This window comes from Mercenaria mercenaria, chromosome 13 (assembly GCF_021730395.1).
Source record: "Mercenaria mercenaria strain notata chromosome 13, MADL_Memer_1, whole genome shotgun sequence".
Lineage (NCBI taxonomy): Eukaryota > Metazoa > Mollusca > Bivalvia > Venerida > Veneridae > Mercenaria > Mercenaria mercenaria.
Window position 1 is genome coordinate 11534015 of NC_069373.1, and position 20776 is coordinate 11554790.

A 20776-nucleotide genomic window follows, 5' to 3' on the forward strand; every position below is an offset into this window, starting at 1 on the left:
ATGACATCACACATAATACATGTCTTCTTTGATCTGCTACTGTCGGCACACATTAAAAGAAACAGTTGTCAAACAGATTAAACCCAGTTTCTGATGGCAGGTGTCAAAAATTTGCATGAATTTCAGTTACATTATTTAAGTCACAGAAAGTTTCAGTAATAATAACTATGTTTCTAAAGTCTGAGTTTTGAAAAATAGGAAAAAGTGGACCCATGGAAATTTAATTTCATGCAAATAGGAAAATCTAGAAATGTAAACATTATGGATTTCTTTCGCTGGTTTTAGTCATTGCATTGAAAGGATGTTTAACTTTTATAAATAAATTTTCAGGTAAGAAAATTTTGTTTGTCTAATATTTTTGACGTTTATTGTGCTCTTTCCAAGTGACTTGTGCAGTGTCACTGCAGTTTTATCCTCGGGGCAGATTAAAAAGATTATGCAACGACAAAAGATCGAAATTAAAATTATTATTTGTTTGCAAAACTGTTTGAGAAATTATGACAGAAAGATATCCAAGAATTTATCTATCCCAGATGTTTTACGTACGAGAAAAATCATTATTTTACAAATCTAAAACTCGGTTAAATACGCCTGCAGTATTGCACAGATAACACTATGTACCACGATTTGTCCATGTGGAATTTTTTAAACAACTTTTTGCATGAATTTTTGTAGTAAATCAGGAAATCGGCAGGGCGTTCGGTAGACCCGAGGTTCTGGGTTTTTACTCGCACTTACCGAGAAAAACTCGTATTTGACCCAAACAAAAATATTTCCCGTGCGTCGGCTTGACCTGAGGAAATTTTCTTTTATATGTCTCGAGTTCGAAAGAACTGCCCCTTGTCAATCAAAATATCGGTGAATTCGAATATTGTTCGCCGCCATAAGCGGAAGTATGGCAGTAGGCGGAGCTTGGTATATTAATCAGCTTCTGGCAGATGTCAATCATGCCACGCGCCGACTGACACGTGGGCTTCTCGCGGTTTATATTTGGTACAATAATGTCCGTCATTGCCAAAGGTATTTATTGATCAATGTGTAAAAGTTAATTGATAAACAATGCATAGAAGAGCAGCCTATTATCGTATTTGTGTCACTTGTTAATTAGCGGTATACAGAAAGCGTAACATTCACATATTTTGTTTCTTATCGGTCATATCGATCATCCATGTAGTTGAACCTCAACGAACTCTGTCTAGGAAAACTTATAAATACAAATACAAATAGTTACCCAAAAGAAACAAGTGAATGAAGTATTGCCATGCAATACAAAGTCCCCTACTGGAAGGCACCTAATTTTCTCTACTGCAGTATAACATAATGAACTGATATCTGTCAATGATGTATAAACAATATTGTACTATATATACAATATAATATAACAAAGCACTTGGATTAAAATTAGCGTATATAAAAACGTACAGTTGTTTTCATTTGGATTTTTTTTTTGGTCGATTATACAAAAAATTATCATAAAAGTTATTTATAGTAACAACAAAGTGAAATAAACCCTAAAAAAAAAAAAAAAAAAAAAAAAAAAATCTATAAAATTTAAGTCCACAAGAAACTCTTTACCAGGTACAGATAGATCAAAATACACCTAAAATTTGGATGTACCGTGCATGTTGTACCACAGAAAAGTGGTCTCAATTTTTCCCTACGGCCAGTAATAAAAAAGTTACAATATAATCTATTTATAGTAACAACAAAGGGACATAATTCTAAAACAAGGGTGCAGAATGTCACAATATACGCCCGTCACAGCAAATTTGTTTACACTAGCACCTGTATTTGCAAATGGAATTTTAATTTTCTAGTTGTTTACAATGTTGTTTTTTTTAGAAATTATTGTAATTCTTTTATTTTTCTAAGTCCACAAAAAAAATCCTTACCAGGTAGAGATACCTTAAAATACACCCAAAATTTGAAAGTAATATCAATGTTGTACCACAGAAAAGTGGTCTTGGTTTTTCCCTACGGTCAATTATAAAAAAGTTACAACGTAAGTTATTTATAGTAACAACTAAGGGAAGTTAATCTTTAAAGAGAAAAAAAAAAAAAAAAAAAAAAAATCGAAAAAAAAAATTACAAGTCCACACAAAAATCCTTACCAGGTAGAGATAGCTCAAAATACACCTCAGAATTGGATGTAACATGCATGTTGTACTACAGAAAAGTGGTCTCGATTTTTCCATACGACTTGTAATGAAAAAGTTACAATATAAGCTATTTATAGTAACAGCAAAGGGAAGTAATTTTAAAGAAGGGACCAGTGCATGACACTCCGTCTCATGATGGGTGTACAATTGTGCCAAGTTGCATCAAAATCCCTACATGCATGAAGAAGAAATGCTCCAGACAAAGTCATTCTTGTATCTGACCTTTGACCTTTAAGTGTGACCTTGACCTTAGACCGAGGGACCTGGTTCTTGCGCATGACAAATCCGTCTCATGCTGTGAACATTTGTGCCAAGTTGTATCAAAATCCCTCAATGCATGAAGAAGAAATGCTCCGGACAAAGTTTTCATTCTTGTATCCTTTGACCTCTAAGTGTGACCTTGACCTTACCCTAGGGACTGGTTCTTGCGCATGACACTCCGTCTCATGATGGTGAACAATTTGCCAAGCTACATCAAAGTCCTTTCATGCATGAAGAAGATATGCTCCGGACAAAGTTTTCATTCTTGTATCCTTTGACCTCTAAGTGTGACCTTCACCTTAGACCTAGGAAACCTGGTTCTTGCGCACGACACTCCCTCTCATTATGGTGAACAACTGTGCCAAGCTACATCAAAATCATTCCCTGCATGAAGAAGATATGCTCCGGACAAAGTCATTCTTGAATTTTCATTCTTGTATCCTTTGACCTCTAAGTGTGACCTTGACCTTAGACTAGGGACCTGGTTTTTGCGCATGACACTCCGTCTCATGATGATGAACAATTGTGCCAACTTTCATCAAAATCCTCCATACATGAAGAAGATATGCTCCGGACAAAGTCATTCTTGAATTTGACCTTTGACCTCTAAGTGTGACCTTGACCTTAGACCTAGGGACCTGGTTCTTGCGCATGACACTCCGTCTCATGATGGTGAACAACTGTGCCAAGTTTCATCAAAATCCCTCCATGCATGTAGAAGATATGCTCCGGACAAGGTCTGTGGACGCCGCCCGCCCGCCCGCCCGCCCAACCGCCCATCCGCCCGCCAGGGGCGTTCCCATAATACGTCCCGTTTTTCAAACGGGCGTATAAAAAGTGTGCCTCATAGTGGTGAACATTTCTACCAAGTTACATCAAATTCCCTCCATGCATGAAGAAGAAATGCTCTGAACAAACTCATTCTTGAATTTGACCTTTAACCTCTAAGTATGACCTTGACCTTAGACCTAGGGACCTGGTTCTGGCGTGCGACAATTCGTCTCATGGTGGTGAACATTTGTGCCAAGTTACATTACAATCCCTCAATGCATAAAGAAGAAATGCTCCAGACAAAGTCATTCTTGAATTTGACCTTTGACCTCTAAGTATGACCTTGACCTTAGACCTAGAGCCGGGGCTTTGCGCACAACATGTTGTCTCATCCAGGTAAATGTTTGTGCCAACTGATATTTAAATCCTGTTTTGCATGACAAAGTTATAGACCGGACAGGAAAAAAATCTTATTGACCTTTGATCTCAAAGTGTGACCTTGACCTTTAAGCTAGGGTTCTGGGTGTTGCGCATGACACGTCGTCTCATCATGGGGAACATTTATGCCAAGTAATATTGTAATCCTTTGATGGATGACAAAGTTCTGGAGCGGACAGGAAAACAAGAGCACCGCCTTGCGGGTGCTGACGCTCATCTGATTTTTTTTGTGTAATAGAAATATTGTCCTACCCATGATTTTCTAAGTCTAAAAAGGGCCATCATTCTTGCAAAAAGCAGGATAGAGTTATGTTTCTTGATGTACAGTGTCCACTTATGATGGTGAAAAACTGTTGCAAGTTTTAAAGCAATAGCTTTGATAGTTTATGAGAAAAGTTGACTTAAACATAATACTCAACCAAGAAAATGATTTTCTAAGTCCAAAAGGGGCAATAAGTATTGCAAAAAGCAGGATGGAGTTATGTTGCTTGCTGTACAGGGTCAGCTTATGATGGTGAACAAGTGTTGCAAGTTTCAAAGCAATAGCTTTGATAGTTTAAGAGAAAAAGTTGACCTAAACATAAAACTTAACCAAGAAATCTGATATTTTCTAAGTCCAAAAGGGGCCATAAATCTTGCAAAAAGCAGGACGGAGTTATGTTTCTTGCTATACAGGGTCAACTTATGATGGTGAACAAGTGTTGCAAGTTTTAAAGCAATAGCTTTGATAGTTTAGGATAAAAGCTGACCTAAACATAAAACTTAACCAAGAAAACTGATTTTCTAAGTCCAAAAGGGGCAATAAATCTTGCAAAAAGCAAGATGGAGTTATGTTTCTTGATGTACAGGGTCTGCTTATGATGGTGAACAAGTATTCCAAGTTTCAAAGCAATAGCTTTGATAGTTTAGGAGAAAAGTTGACCTAAACATAAAACTTAACCAAGAAATCTGATATTTTCTAAGTACAAAAGGGGCCATAAATCTTGCAAAAAGCAAGATGGAGTTATGTTTCTTGCTATACAGGGTCAGCTTATGATGGTGAACAAGTATTCCAAGTTTCAAAGCAATAGCTTTGATAGTTTAGGAGAAAAGCTGACCTAAACATAAAACTTAACCAGGCAACGCCGACGCAGACGCCGACGCAGACGCCGACGCCGACAACCGCTCAAGTGATGACAATAACTCATCATTTTTTTTCAAAAAATCAGATGAGCTAAAAACCCTATTGACCTTTGGCCTCCAATTGTTACCTTGACCTTTGAGCTAGGGGTCCGGGTTTTGCACATGACATGTTGCCTCATAATGGGGAACATTTGTGCCAAGTAATATCAAAATCCCTTCATGGATGACAGAGTTATAGACCGGACAGGAAACAGACCCTGTTCATGCCATGTTAACATTTGACTGCTAAGTGTGACCTTGACCTTTGAGCTAGGGGTCTGAAAGTTGTGCACGACACATCATCTTATTATGAGGTTCAATTATGCCAACTGATATTAAAATCCCTTCATAGATGGGAGAGTTATGGACCGGACAGGAAAAAAGCCCTGTTGACCTTTGACCTCAAATTGTGACCTTGACCTTTGAGCTAGGGGTGCGGGTTTTGCGCATGACACATCGCCTCATCATGGGGAACATTTTTGCCAAGTAATAATAAAATCCCTTCATGGATGAAAGAGTAATGGACCGGACACGAAACAGACCCTGTTCATGCCATGTTAACATTTGACTGCTAAGTGTGACCTTGACCTTTGAGCTAGGGGTCTGAAAGTTGTGCATGACACATCATCTTATTATGAGGTACAATTGTGCCATGTGATATTAAAATCCCTTCATGGATGGGAGAGTTATGGACCGGACAGGAAAAAAGCCCTGTTGACCTTTGACCTCCAATTGTGACCTTGACCTTTAAGCTAGGGGTCCCGGTTTTGCGCATGACACGTCGTCTCATCATGGGGAACATTTGTGCCAAGTAATATTAAAATCCCTTCATGGATAAAAGAGTTATGGACCGGACACGAAATTGCGGACGGACGGAATGACAGAATGACGGAATGACAGAATGACAGAATGACGGAATGACGGAAAAGCGCATTCCTATAGTCCCCGAAACTGGTTTTCAACCAGTAGGGGACTAATAACGAAACAGGAAAGAATAAAAACATGGCAGTGATAAAAAAAATCCGAGTTTTGGGTTAAAAAATTGTTTGAGTTGCGGCGATTTTCGTGAGTCGGTCGCGTTACTGCAAACAAACAATTTTTTAAGGATGGTCTAATGTTTATACAAAATATAGAATAAATATATTTCTAATGAAACTTACTTCTTCCAAATGCAAAATGTTACCCATTTATTCTTGTGTGTACAATCTGAGTCTGAGAAGTACAATGGATATAGAATATGTTTTAATCTTGTACATGACTTATATAAATGTTAAAAGCTGTCAAAAAAGGAATAATACATTTTTTTCTAACCCTCCCTTTGTTATGGCAAAAACAAGGCATGCAATGGAAGTGTCTACGGACAAGACATTGCACAAATACTATTCAATATATTTTCTGTTTTCAATAAAAACCAGCACTGGACCTTAGAAATATATCAAGAGTTCTTTGAAATAAATCAAGAGACACTGAAATGCAAAAAAACCCCAATCTTTTACAAGTTAGTAGTAAAACAGAAAGATTGGGAAGATAGAAGCAAAATCATTTGACATTTGGTCATATTCTAGTGGAGTATGGATCTATTGTTAGACATGGCGTGGGCTGTCCACTTTCAACTTAACATTTTGTTATAATCGCCTCAAGATGGTATATTTCTGTGCTCTTCAGGGCCAAGATAAAATGGTGATTGGTTTTCAAGATTTCATTCTATTCATCTGCCTATCAACTTTTATTCTGTAACTGAATGAAATCACATAAAATTGAAGCAGTTTAAATCATCTTAAAAAAGAAATTACAAGCAATTTACTCGTAGTCTTCTTTCAGCTTTCTCCCTTTCAAAAAATGAGAGCTATTTAGATTTGTTTGTTTTTGGGGGGTTTAATGCCCTTTTTCAACAGAATTTCAGTTATGTAACTTAACAATTGTTAATTGATTCTGTACTGTACAACCATGTTCTCTGCAGGTAACTGCCAACTTCCCCACATGCATCAGAGGCAGAGGTCTAGAATTTTGAAATCATAGTTTGATTTACGATTTGAGTTACTAACATTTGTTCCAGTATTTTTCCAAGAAAATAATATTAATATAGGTGATAACATGAAAAAAAAGAAGTAAATGTGATAAAAAGATAGTCAAAAAAACTTTGTCTCCTGTCGTACTATCTTATATAATGGAAAAAGGTCAATATTAATCAAAAATATTACTGGCTAGAAGAAGAGAATGTATCTTGGGAATTTTAAGAAAAAAGCATAATGTGTAAGTCATTAGCTGACACATTAGGATGACACATGCCCCCGATGGCACTTTGAATGAATAGTTATGGCCGATGTTAAGAGTTTTGGACCTTTGACCTACGAAGCTGGGTCTTGTGCGCGACACATCGTCTTACTGTGTCACACATTCATGCATAGTTATTTTAAAATCCATGCATGAATGACAAAGATATGGACCGAACATGCCCATCAATGCACTATCATGAAAAATGATCTTTAACGTCTAAGTGTGACCTTGACCTTTGAGCTACGGACCTGGGTCTTGCGCACTGCACGTCGTCTTACTGTGGTACACATTCATGCCAAGTTATTTGAAAATCCATCCATCGATGACAAAGATATGGACCGGACACGCCCATCAATGCACTATCCTTTAACGTCTAAGTGTGACCTTGACCTTTGAGCTACGGACCTGGGTCTTGCGCACTGCACGTCGTCTTACTGTGGTACACATTCATGCCAAGTTATTTGAAAATCCATCCATCGATGACAAAGATATGGACCGGACACGCCCATCAATGCACTATCCTTTAACGTCTAAGTGTGACCTTGACCTTTGAGCTACGGACCTGGGTCTTGCGCACTGCACGTCGTCTTACTGTGGTACACATTCATGCCAAGTTATTTGAAAATCCATCCATCGATGACAAAGATATGGACCGGACACGCCCATCAATGCACTATCCTTTAACGTCTAAGTGTGACCTTGACCTTTGAGCTACGGACCTGGGTCTTGCGCACTGCACGTCGTCTTACTGTGGTACACATTCATGCCAAGTTATTTGAAAATCCATCCATCGATGACAAAGATATGGACCGGACACGCCCATCAATGCACTATCCTTTAACGTCTAAGTGTGACCTTGACCTTTGAGCTACGGACCTGGGTCTTGCGCACTGCACGTCGTCTTACTGTGGTACACATTCATGCCAAGTTATTTGAAAATCCATCCATCGATGACAAAGATATGGACCGGACACGAAAATTGCGGACGGACCGACAGACTGACAGACCGACAGACCGACGGACAGACAGACGGTTCAAAAACTATATGCCTTCCTTCGGGGGCATAAAAACTTATCACAGTGAACATTTAATTATTCTGTAAACAGGTTAAAATTCACAGGAATTTTATTTTGCAGAACTACTTAAAATATTAGTATGAGTTATGGATCTCACAGAATAAATGTCATATGAGTATTTTACAACATACAGCTATTTAAGCAGTCAGCAAGGGAGTTTGTTTCATTAGTTTTCCATTTAAGACACAGTTGTAATCTTTTTAAGATGTTGTTCTGAGCTATAAGTTTAACAAGTTCTTCCTACTTCTTTAATGTTTCTACTTTAATGAACATGTTTAGATGAACTCATAGAGTTCATGATCATGTTAAACTTTGTGTTTATACTTTTTACCATTTCTTGATTGATATGGTTGATAACAGCATGTACATATACATTGTATTTGCCTCAACAAAGTCTAGTCAGGTGGTTTCTTCCACCATCCAATTTCAGGAAGATTGTGGTTTATTTTGTTTAGTTGAGGTTAAAAGTTATTACAGATAAATAAACATAGTCTAAATGGTGTACATAACAGGCTGCAAGGTCAGTTCTTAAGCCCATTAAATGCATGAGCATTGATCAGAAACATCATTACCCTATCTGTCTTTTAGACAGAAATTATGGTCAAATGTCTTGTCCATAGACACCAAGCTGAAGGAGAGTTTTAACAGCCTATTTCAGTGAGGATCCTTCCAAGTATCATTATTTTTAGTATATAGTGAAATATGAAAACAATTAATCCTAATTTATGTAAGCAATAGCACAGAACTTGTCACATAATGACATTTTGATTTAGTCACAGTTGTTCAAATCCTTCAATTATTCGAAGACACATTCCGAAGACCGTCAATTATACTTCTTTTCATAAATTTGTTTGTTATTTACTTGTTCTTGATCATTTTAAACATAAAAAGTTCAACAGAACTAAAAGACTGTCTTCTAAAACCTATGTAGAAAGCACTTGGCGATGATGTCTTGTCCGTAGACTTCTTGGGTAAATTTCGGCTTTCATTTTAAAAATTGCGATATCTCTGCCAAACATAGTCGTAATCACAAAAATGAGACCATTATTTAAAGAGAAATGACTGAATTTTTAGAAAATAACATATTTGAGTTGAATAAATGCATTTCAAAAGGTATGCAAAAACTGAAAGCAAGTAGTAAACAAAAATTTCTAGAATTTTGAACTTCAAAAGAAGATAATAACTACAAATCTTTGTGTAATGTATTAGTTTTTGGGGTTTTCTACATTACTTTTATGTACCTTATCATGTGGTAACAATTTTGTAGGGTCTTAAAGAGTTATTTGAATAAAACAGTCCTTTAAAAATGGTCATGTCTGTTTTATTTTTTTCCTGAAGATTCATCTTTATATCGAAAAAAAAATATTGTCGAACTATCAGACAGCGACAACTATCATTGCTTTTGTAGAACCAAGGTATATGGTAAATTAACATTTCAAAATAAAAGAGTTTTACAAACTTTTATTTTTGACCCCAAGTGAAACAAAAAAATGCATTTGATTGTGACTGAGGCGTGATGCCTTTCTTTCCACTGGATTTGTTATTAATCGTTTGTGCAATATGCAACACAGCAAATATCTATCTATCCAGTTGTTCCAGATCTATCAGACCATTTCAACCCCTCGGAATCTAACTAAAGTCTGATGCCTTTCTTTCCACTGGATTTGTAATTAATCGTTTGTGCAATATGCAACACAGCAAATATCTATCTGTCACTATATTAGACCATTCCAACCCCTCAGAATCTAACTCGGACAACTGCCATCGCCGTTAAATTTTGTTCTTGGCTTGTTTCTCAATCTCCTTGGTGTTTTAACCCGTTGGTAGAAACTTCATGACGGTCAGATTGGTCAATTTCTTTAATATTGTGAACATTCGTTTGCCTCCGATTAACAGGTTTTTGGTTGTCGTAAAATGAGGTCATAAAGTATCACGCGTGCTGAAATGATTCGTTTACCATCGGTTACAAACGGTTACACACGGAAATTTCAAATAGAATCTTCAGTCTTATCCGCGGAAATAACCAATCTACTGTCTATTTTTGGATGAATTATAAAGTATCACGCGTGCTGAAATGATTCGTTTACCATCGGTTACAAATGGTTACACACGGAAATTTCAAATAGAATCTTCAGTCTTATCCGCGGAAATAACCGATCTACTGTCTATTTTTGGATGAATTATCGCCAGTGTTCGGTTTTTTTTTGGCTATCGAATAATGTTATCTACGGTATTCCTAACGGAAAAGGACGATGAAATTGTTGCAATCAGCGCTATTTTTAGCATCCTGGAAAATATGAATGTCATTATTTTGCCATTGATAGACGACCGCACTGGAACAATGACTAGGGGACGAGTTGACTTGACTCCCCCCCCCCCCCCGCTGAAAATCTCATCGGATTTACACGATTTGGAAAAACGACCTTTGGGAAGGTCCAAAATACGGAATTCCAGGTGTTTTCTTTATACTAGGGGCCGTTTATAGGCCCCTTCCCCTCAGAAAATTTCTTTAAAATCATGCAGTTTTCCCCAAAAATTGACTTCACATCAGGTTTTTTATTCCCCTTTGCCCAAATACCGAGTTGTTTTTTTCCCCCAAATCAGAGGCCTGGGCCCCTTCCCCTCCTGGTAAAAAAAACCCCCTGGAATTCCGTCATAATACGGAAAACTTTCACCCATGTAAGTACTATCAGCACGTGAAGTTTGAAGGTCCTGGGTGCAGTGATTCGCGAGTAAAGTGCCTTCATGCAAAAACTTAACGTTGTGATGAACTAACGTACAAACTAACAAACGGACGGCAGGGTTCATACAGCCAGACTGACAAAAAATTCAAGGGGTTTTCAAGGAGTTTTTAAGGAGTTTTATTACGTTTTCAAGAATAAGCAAAAAATTGAACAAGCACTTATTACACACGAAATGACTGGCTTACAATTGGTGAACACTTCTTACATCCAAAATTATTATAACGTGATATAAGTTTTTCTAAAAAGTTCCAATTTGCAATTGATCAACACTTTATCACACACAAAATGACTGGCAAACAATTGATCAACACTTCTTACATCAACAGCGACTTATCATGTCATATAAGATCAAGTTTTAGGTGCCTCTGGCTGCTGGGGGCGAAGGTGGAATAGTAAACACATCAAGAGTGGCCGTGGGTGACTCAAGATCAGGTACATTTTACTTGTGCTTCTCAGACTTGACGTGCGATTTCAGCGCCGATTCACCCATTGAACTAATGTCAATAACTTTGTTACAATATTTGCACATGGCTTTCCGTTTGTTTTCGTGCTCGACCAGCCATGGATAGGATACAAGCCACTTTTTGTTGAAAATACACAACATTTTCTTCAATATCGGTAACGGAAATGGTGTCCGTAATTTTTACATGTCGTAATTTTCCTAGTCCCAGTCTGTTTAAAACCCGAATCGTACAGTACACATAGGTTATGTAGACATAAAACATGGCGATGCGTACATATAACAAAGCGTCTTTTACGATCTATTTTTATTAAGCTGACCAAAATTTCTGAAGAAGGAAATTCAAGGCCTTTTATCATAAAATCAAGCACTTTTCAAGCAGTTTTCAAGGCAAGAAACGAATTCAAGGAGTTTTAACGAGGTTTTTTCAAGTTCAAGCACTTTTCATCTAGCAGCTTGAAATTCAAGGAGTTTTCAAGTCTGTGCGAACCCTGGACGGACAGTTGAAAACTAAAAATCCTAACCAGGTAGAGATAGGTCAAAATACACCTCAAAACTGGATGTTACATGCATGTCATACTACAGAAAAGTGGTTTCGATTTTTCTCTACGGCTAGTAATGAAAAGGTTACAATACATGTATAAGCTATATATAGTAACAACAATAGGAAGTAATTCTAAAGAAGGGACCTGCGCATGACACTCTGTCTCATGATGGTGTACAATTGTGTCAAGTTACATCAAAATCCCTCCATGCATGAAGAAGAAATGCTCCGAACAAAGTCATTCTTCTTGTTTAAAATGCTATATTCTGATGGATTTTGAATGCATTTACAGGACACCGATTAAGGCAGCTATCATGATTCTTTTGACCACAAATGCACTAAAATTGCCCAAAAAGTACAAAACAATCGGATCGCGAATATACGTGATATCTATGCACACTACTGAATTACAGTTTTTTGTCAACAAGTTTTTGATGCTTTATTCAATAAATATACTATTTTTTTTAAAGTGTTTTAGAATGTTTTCACTTACGCTATAAATGACAGTATGCAAGCAAATTTATTTGTTCATTTTTTTAATCTTGCCCGTATCGGCCATGTTTCTAAAAATAGAAACAATACCTGGGTTTCCCAATATTTCACATTTATAATGCCAGAATTGTCTTGGTAAAAAAAATAAACTAGCTTTAAAAAATATCTGGCCTATATTTCAACATTCACATTCACGTTCTTTTCAAATTCTGGAAATTCGATAAAAGAAAAGAAAAGATTTTTTCACTACGAACAACTGCATTTCATATTAAAAACACACAGATCTATACTCGATCTAACCTACTAGATTCTGATTAAAGATATTTTGCAATTGTCGGCAGTTAGGTTAGTTTATATTAATATGTTTTTACAGATAATTAAATTAGCGGTAACTATAGACGGCAATTTAGGTTTTCATTGTACAAACAAATGTCGTCTGCAGAATATAGAGTTGAAGAAAATTTGCTTTGGCATTTGAAAATGTTCCCAAAAAGTATCCTGCCAGTTCAATCTGATTGATAGATTAGTAAGATTGACTTCCGGTTTAATTGTCGTCTGCATCCTACGCCCTTAGGCAATGTTATCTGCATAGTTGACACATGTTTGGAATACACGAGGTAATAAACAGTCCGTTTTATGGATTTTCTACATAAGCTGATCGCAAGTTACTGTCTCACTTGGCATAATTATTTATGTAGCTATTAAATAAAATAATCGCCAATTCCTGTCGCCAAAATGAAACAAGAGCTGTCGGATGACAGCGCGCTCGATTATTCGAAGAATTGATTGAAGAATGGGGTCAAAATATTTCCATAGATTTTCAGACAAAAGAAAAAAATGGATTAAACAAAAAATTTTCCTGTATTTGTGGATTTCAATTAGTCTTGCAGTAAATGGCAATGTGTGACCATGATGGCAAATATAATAAGTTTTATGTTAGGCAAAATATGGACTTGTATAAAAAATTTAACTAATTTCCAAGTCCAAAAAGGGTCATAATTCAGTCAAAATAGTTGAGAGAGCTATGTACACATGCCTACAGATGGAAATCATGTTGATATACTAGTGTTAAAAGTTTCAAAGCCACAGTTCAAATAGTTTTGACAAAAATTTCAAAGTCCAAAAAGGGCCATAATTCAGCCAAAACAGTGAGTCGTCAGAGTTATGTACTCTTGCCTACAGATTAAAATCATAATGATAAACAAATGTTTAAAGTTTATAAGCCATATGTCAAATAGTCTTGACAAAACATGGACATATACGAAAACAGAACCAATTTCCAAGTTCAAAAAGGGCCATAATTCAGCCAAAAAAGATGACAGAGTTATGTACTCTTGCCTATTGATATAGACTATAATACTGAACAAGATATAAAAGTTTCAAAGCCATATGTCAAACACTTCACACAAAATATAAACTGGTACGAAAAACTTAACCAAGATTTCTAAGTCAGAAGGGGCCATAATTCAGCCAAAATGCTTGATGGAGTTATGTACTCTTGCCTACAACTGGACATGGTGATGGTAAACAAGTGTTGAAAGTTTCAAAGCTTTATCTCAAAAGACTTTGTCAAAATGTAGACTGGTATGAAAAACTTAACCAAGATTTCTAAGTCAAAAAGGGGCAATAATTCAACCAAAATACTTGATTGAGTTATGTACTCTTGCCTTCAACTGGACATGGTGATGGTAAACAAGTGTTGAAAGTTTCAAAGCTTTATCTCAAAAATTTTTGTCAAAATACGAACTGGTACAAAAAACTTAACCAAGATTTCTAAGTCAAAAGGGGCCATAATTCAGTCAAAATGCTTGACAGAGTTATGCACTCTTGCCTTTAACTGGACATGGTGATTGTAAACAAGTGTTGAAAGTTTCAAAGCTTTATCTCAAAAGACTTTGTCAAAATAAGGACTGGTACGAAAAACTTAACCAGGGTGTGACACCGACGCCGTGGTGAGTAGGATGGCTCTACTTATTCTTCGAATAGTCGAGCTAAAAATATTCGCCATTTAAATAAAATAATCACAAATGGCGTTAATGGCAACTGACAGCGTGAGCCCTGCATTTCATTCATAATCAGGTACAAATACCTGATGGGCACGTCTCGGCTAATTCTAAATGTATCAGCACAATATTAGTTGTACATTTACAACAATCTAATGTTAAATTAAAAAATTTGATAACAAAACAGATATTGGGAGAGGTCTATTCATATATATTCTCATGTCCTTGTTCCTTCACGAATACACGGAATAAACTTTGGTGAACAAATCGGCAGAGGCTGAGGCTATCCGCACGACGGTCGTGCCGATAATTTTCCTTATCCGCACGACCGTCCTGCCGATTATTTTCGTTATTCGCACGACGGTCGTGACTGAAAGTTATGTCGATTATTTTCGTTACTCAGTGTTTTCCCTTTACTTTTGAAAATGAGGGTCATTGTGACCTCCAGTGTTTCACATCTGGTGACCCACATTTCCAAATTTTGGGGGTCATACAGATATACTTTTAGTATTTTGAATAAAACTTAGTTTTACTCATACTAGTGATTATACAGACTGAAGTGTAAATTCCTCATATTTGTCAGGCCTCACTAGCTGAATAAAAATAAATGATAACAAGAGCTGTCCGTAAGACAGCCAAGCTCGACTATTCGAAATATTGTCCCAGAAGCAGGAAAATATTACCCAAAAAGGTTAAATATCAAAAGAGTTTTAAGTTCAAAAGGGGGAATAATTTGACCAAAATGCATATCAGTTATGGGACTTGCTGCTATCAACTAGTTTTATAACCCCGAAGGCACATGTGAAGTTTCAATTCAATATCTGTATTAGTTTTGGAGATAGAAACTTGCATGTAAAACTTTAACCAGAATTTTCTAAGTCTAAAAGGGGGCATAATTTGCTCAAAATACATGTCAGAGTTATGGGCCTTGACCCAGTGAGGTTGGTAATTGATCTAGAAAAAGAAAAAATAAGTTTCAAATCTATATGCCTTTTAGTAATAGCTGTATGTACTTGCACGCAAAACTTTAACCAGAATTTGCTAAGTCCAAAAGGGGATATAATTTGGCCAAAATGAAGGTCAGAGTTATGGGACTTGCTGCTATCAACTAGTTTTATAACCCCGAAGGCACATGTGAAGTTTCAAATCAATATCTGCATTAGTTTGGAGATAATAACTTGCATGTAAAACTTTAATCAAAATTTTCTAAGTCTAAAAGGGGGCATAATTTGCTCAAAAAACATGTCAGAGTTATGGGACTTGACCCAGTGAGGTTGGTAATTGATCTAGAAAAAGAAAAAATAAGTTTCAAATCTATATGCCTTTTAGAAATAGCTGTATGTACTTGCACGCAAAACTTTAACCAGAATTTTCTAAGTCCAAATGGGGGCATAATTTGGCCAAAATGAAAGTCAGAGTTACGGGACTTGCTGCTATCAACTAGATTTATAACCCAGAAGACACATGTGAAGTTTCAAATTAATATCTGCATTAGTTTTGGAGATAGTAACTTGCATGTAAAACTTTAACCAAAATTTTCTAAGTCTAAAAGGGGGCATAATTTGCTCAAAATACATGTCAGAGTTAGGGCCTTGACCCAGTGAGGTTGGTAACTGACCTAGAAAAAGAAAAAATAAGTTTCAAATCTATATGCCTTTTAGAAATAGCTGTATGTACTTGCACGCAAAACTTTAACCAGAATTTTTCTAAGTCCAAAAGGGGACATAGTTTGGCCAAAATGAAAGTCAGAGTTATGGGACTTGCTGCTATCAACTAGTTTTATAACCCCGAAGACACATGTGAAGTTTCAGATCAATATCTGCTTTAGTTTTGGAGATAGTAACTTGCATCTAAAACTTTAACCAAAATTTTCTAAGTCCAAAAGGGGGCATAATTTGCTCAAAATACATGTCAGAGTTATGGGACTTGACCCAGAGAGGTTGGTAATTGACCTAGAAAAAGAAATCAAAGGCCTGAATGGCCTGAGTCGGCTAATGATTGATGTACTGACAGTATAGTCTACCAGTTTCTGTTTGTTTTTAGTTTTTTTTCTTAAAATTTCATAACACAGCTCGATATTTACCCAAAATATTATATCCGGATACGATTACACTTTTCTCCAGTTTCAACAATATATTTTACAAATTGTGATGATACGAAGACATTTAGCAGCAATTGGCAGTATCTGACATTGAAGTTTACGGTTAAATTACCTCTTATTTAAATCTTCTCATAAAAAAGTTGTTTCATTTCGCCAAACATAGACGATCTACTTTCGATTTCAAAAACTACAAGAAAATACAATTTAATGTTTCGCCGATTTGTTTATTTCTCGAAAAATAAGAATTAAAATCATTTTTAATATCTGTAGTAACTAAACAAACCAGTAAGAGCTTCTTCTTCCGATAATTTATCCGTTTACTGACTGCAAAATTCATGTGTGTGTGTGTAGAAACCCACGCAAAGTTTATAGAAATCATACGATGCGTGTATACGTTCAATGTGGGAGAATTAAGGCTGATCGGGATCGGCTATGTTACCTAACGCATCCAGATGATTCAGATTTTGTTTTTAAAAAAGCATTGTGTGCATTTCTGTAATTTTATATACGTTTAGAAATTATTAGACATGCGTATTTGCATTATTTCTATACGTAATTTACGCTAATACGCATCTTATCTGGAGCCCTGTGGAACTATTTTTTGTCTTTCGCTGGATGTTACGCAAGCTTTGTAAGCCTGCGCAATTCATAAAATGCACATTTATGCTTAATGAGTTACATTCGAGTATTGCACAATTAAAAGTCATAAATATGACAGATTACATCGTATATTGGTCATAGCAAAGGGAATTCACGCAACTTAATTTCATTCTTGCAGTGAACTGTTTGAAGTTTGAGAAATCTAATGGAACTACATCGCTTCACTGTGTTATTTGGTCCATTTAGACTTAGAGAATCGCTGGATAGCAAGGACTCGTCAAAACGATTACATCGTTTAGCCGACTCAAAAATAAGTTTCAAAGCTATATGCCTTTAATTGATGGCTGTATGTACTTGCATGCAAAAACTTAACCAAGGTGTGACGCCGACGCCGACGCCAGGGTGAGTAGAATAGCTAGACTATTCTTTGAATAGTTGAGCTAAAAACAGCTGATGTTTGACTTTTTATTTATATGTGTGCTTAAATAGGTTTTAGTACTTTTACCAGGCAGTGTTATAGTAGAAACAGGTTATTTGAACCGCTGGGTCCTACTGTACTTGCTGCCGACGTCATAATCATCAGCTTGCTTTGCTTTTGAGCCATTTTAATTTTTAGTAAACAGCAGACTGGTACCACTGGTACAAGTAGCGAGCAGCGATAACAACTGTTACAAAGAGTTAATCAGTCAAAGTATCGGACTGGGTATTAAATTTGTGAAATGTGAATCGACGCAAATATAGAAAATCGGTCACACAGTCTGCATATACTTATGAAACTGAAAGTACATTTTCAGAAAATCACTCTTTGTAAAAACAATATTGGCCTGATTTAGATTTTCAAGAAATTGCGTCCACTGTGACGCACTGAATTTATTTTTGCGGCTCATTTCTCAGAAAAGTGTGACTGTGACGCAGGATTTGTGCGTCAGGGAAAACCCTGGTTACTGATACAACTGAAAATACTGTATACATATGTGAAATTTTGTTTATCTTTTCTGAAGTATTCCGTTTATTCCTTGGAGATTTTTTTTGAACAACTCTTTAACAAGAAGTTATAAAACTGCACTTTTTATGCTTTAAACATGGTCAGTGATGTTAGAAATCAACTTTCTGATGTCTCTTAAAAAATAATTTTAAAAAATCGGACGTACCTACCCTATCTATTTTAGCATGCTACCTGGAACAATTTTTTAAAGACTTATCAGATCTCCATAAAGTACAATTTTTGCAAGCAACTGCCATCATTATGTTGAATCACTTGCACACGATTTATTTAATTTAAAACATAATATGAAAAGTAAAATAACGTCATAAAGGTATGCTAACTAACTGTTATTAATTATGCAAGAATATGTGTTCTTTGCATTCTTTTGACTTATTTGCAATTGATGAATTAATCATGATGCTATAACAGCTAGTATTTTTAACTAAGATATACCTTACGCCAAAAATAGAAACGCTACCGAAACACCCGTCGTGCGGATAAGAATACTAATCGGCATGACCATCGTGTGAATCACTTCCGAACAAATCAAGTTTGACTTCACGCTGTGCTAAATGCTGTACGTTCATGCATATATTTGATAGGTTTTTTTTTTTAAGAAGAACATTTCAAATAACATTACTGTTCACTGTTCATATTTTAATAACTAATGATTAGGCCTGTATTCAGACGTGGCGGAGTTGCACGTGATATCAGACTGAAACGAAATGAAATGAAAGTGACAATTATGTCACGAGTTACTAGTCATAACCAACCTCCCTATCAACTTTCATGATCCTAGGCCCAAGGTTTCTCGAGTTCTCATCTGGAGACGGATTGGTCTACGGACCGACCGACATCTGCAAAACAATATACCCTCTTTCTTTGAAGGAGAACATAATAATTTCAAATATGAGAAATAACAGTCAAAACACTACGGCTGTATGTCCAGCCGCAGGCTACCTGTGGGCGAAACGGCCCGCCTAATCCAGCCGCAGAGTATACTCCTTTCTCATGGTACTGGGGCTTCCATGATACCGGTGTAAACAGTTTTCTCGCGAAACTTTTATGTTAGCCCCGCCTACTGGATGTTGACATAATTAGCAGAGTAAACCGGAAGCCCCTCTTCCTATCGCACATTTTTTTTGTGAAAATGTAAGGATTACTGGTGATTTGATTACCTTTTAATAAAAAACATCTAAAACATGATTTTTTCACCTTTGGTCCCCACCCCATGTGTCAAAAAAACATCTATATCTCCTGTAAACAATGTTTTTCATCTTGAATTTTTAGCGAAAATTTCGTCTGACATAATGCTGATGACGTCACCAAAACGGAAGCCATGTTGTTTCTATATTTAGGTCATTTCTTAGAAATGGAAGTATGACAAGCCGTTCAGGCAAAATTAATGGAATTACAGCAATATGCAAAATACAATGATACCCAATTAAGCCCCAGTTGATATATATATGGGTCTGTCATTTAAAAGATTTTAATGTATACTCTCACAAGATAACTTTGCTACTCTTTAATATGGTAGCTCTGGTGAAATTCTTGCCAAAATTTTTGACTTAGATAGATCTAGGTCTAAAAGAAAAGATCTTGATATCACTTGGAAAAAGTATATCTTTGGTAATATGCACCCTAAATGTAGGATTGTTCAGTGTTCTTTTTGTGTTGAAAAAAAAACTTGAAATTTGTCTGAAATCATAGACTGTAAACTTACCCGAAGTTTTGAGAAATATTAATATCATTGTGTATCAGGCTTTCCATAGTTGACACTTTTTCATGATTACACCGGTATCATGGGAAACAACTTTGACTTGTCAGATTTCAACATGGCATCATACTCGTCGGGAATTAATAAACAATAACCAGATAATTAAAGTTTTCAATTCATTATAATAATGAGGAAGGATGTAGGAAGCAGCAAAGAAATAAAGAACTGAGGTGAATTGTTTTCTTTAGTTTCGTTCGTTTTGCGCATGTTAAGTACCCCGGTATCATGAGAAACCAGGCTATTGCTACCTGGTTTACTTTAACTGATTCGGACTATATTTCGTACAATGAAACTACTAACCGGGTTTATTAAACCGATCTCTGCTAAAATACGTTTATTGTCGGCAATATTTTGACGTCGTCTTTCCTCGCAACTGATTTCTCGGTCCATGTTGTTGTCTTTTCCCGCGAAATTAACGGTGTTAAGATAAAGGGTTAGTGTGAAAATTAAAAAGGCTGTATACCCTAAATACTATTCCATCTTTATTTCATGTCTAGTCAAACTGATGTTGGCAATTATAGACCTGTTAGTATTTTGTGTATTGTATCAAAAAAAATATAATGTTTATAATCAATAAGAATCTTATTTGGTGTCAAACAAATTGTTGTATGAATTTCAGTCGTGTTTCAGAACAAACTATTCGACAGATTCCTGCCAAGTTCATCTCACAGATCACATAAGAACCCAGACTGCCAACGGCTTATATACAGGCATTGTTATGCTTGATTTACAAACAGCATTTGACACTGTAAATCATACTATATAATGTAACAAACTAGAAGCTATGGGGGTGGAATCTGTTGCATGGTTTAGTTCATATTTAACTGGTAAAAACTGCAGGTTCATATAATGGTACTTTTTCAAATTTAGAAAATATTACGTGTTTGGTTCCCCAGGGTAGTATCCTGGGTCCCCTGCTGTTTTTAT

At 36.2% G+C, this 20776-nt stretch overlaps 1 protein-coding gene across 1 annotated transcript in view; it reads right to left on the reverse strand.

Annotated features, from left to right (window-relative positions):
* Positions 1 to 20293, reverse strand: part of LOC123529846 (uncharacterized) — a 66437-nt gene extending 46144 nt beyond the window's left edge. The window contains exon 1 of the mRNA XM_045310402.2: positions 20150 to 20293. Coding sequence (XP_045166337.2) covers positions 20150 to 20239 — 90 coding nt within the window. The 5' untranslated portion in view covers positions 20240 to 20293. The remainder of the gene's footprint in view (positions 1 to 20149) is intronic.
* Between the last annotated feature and the right edge of the window lie 483 nt (positions 20294 to 20776).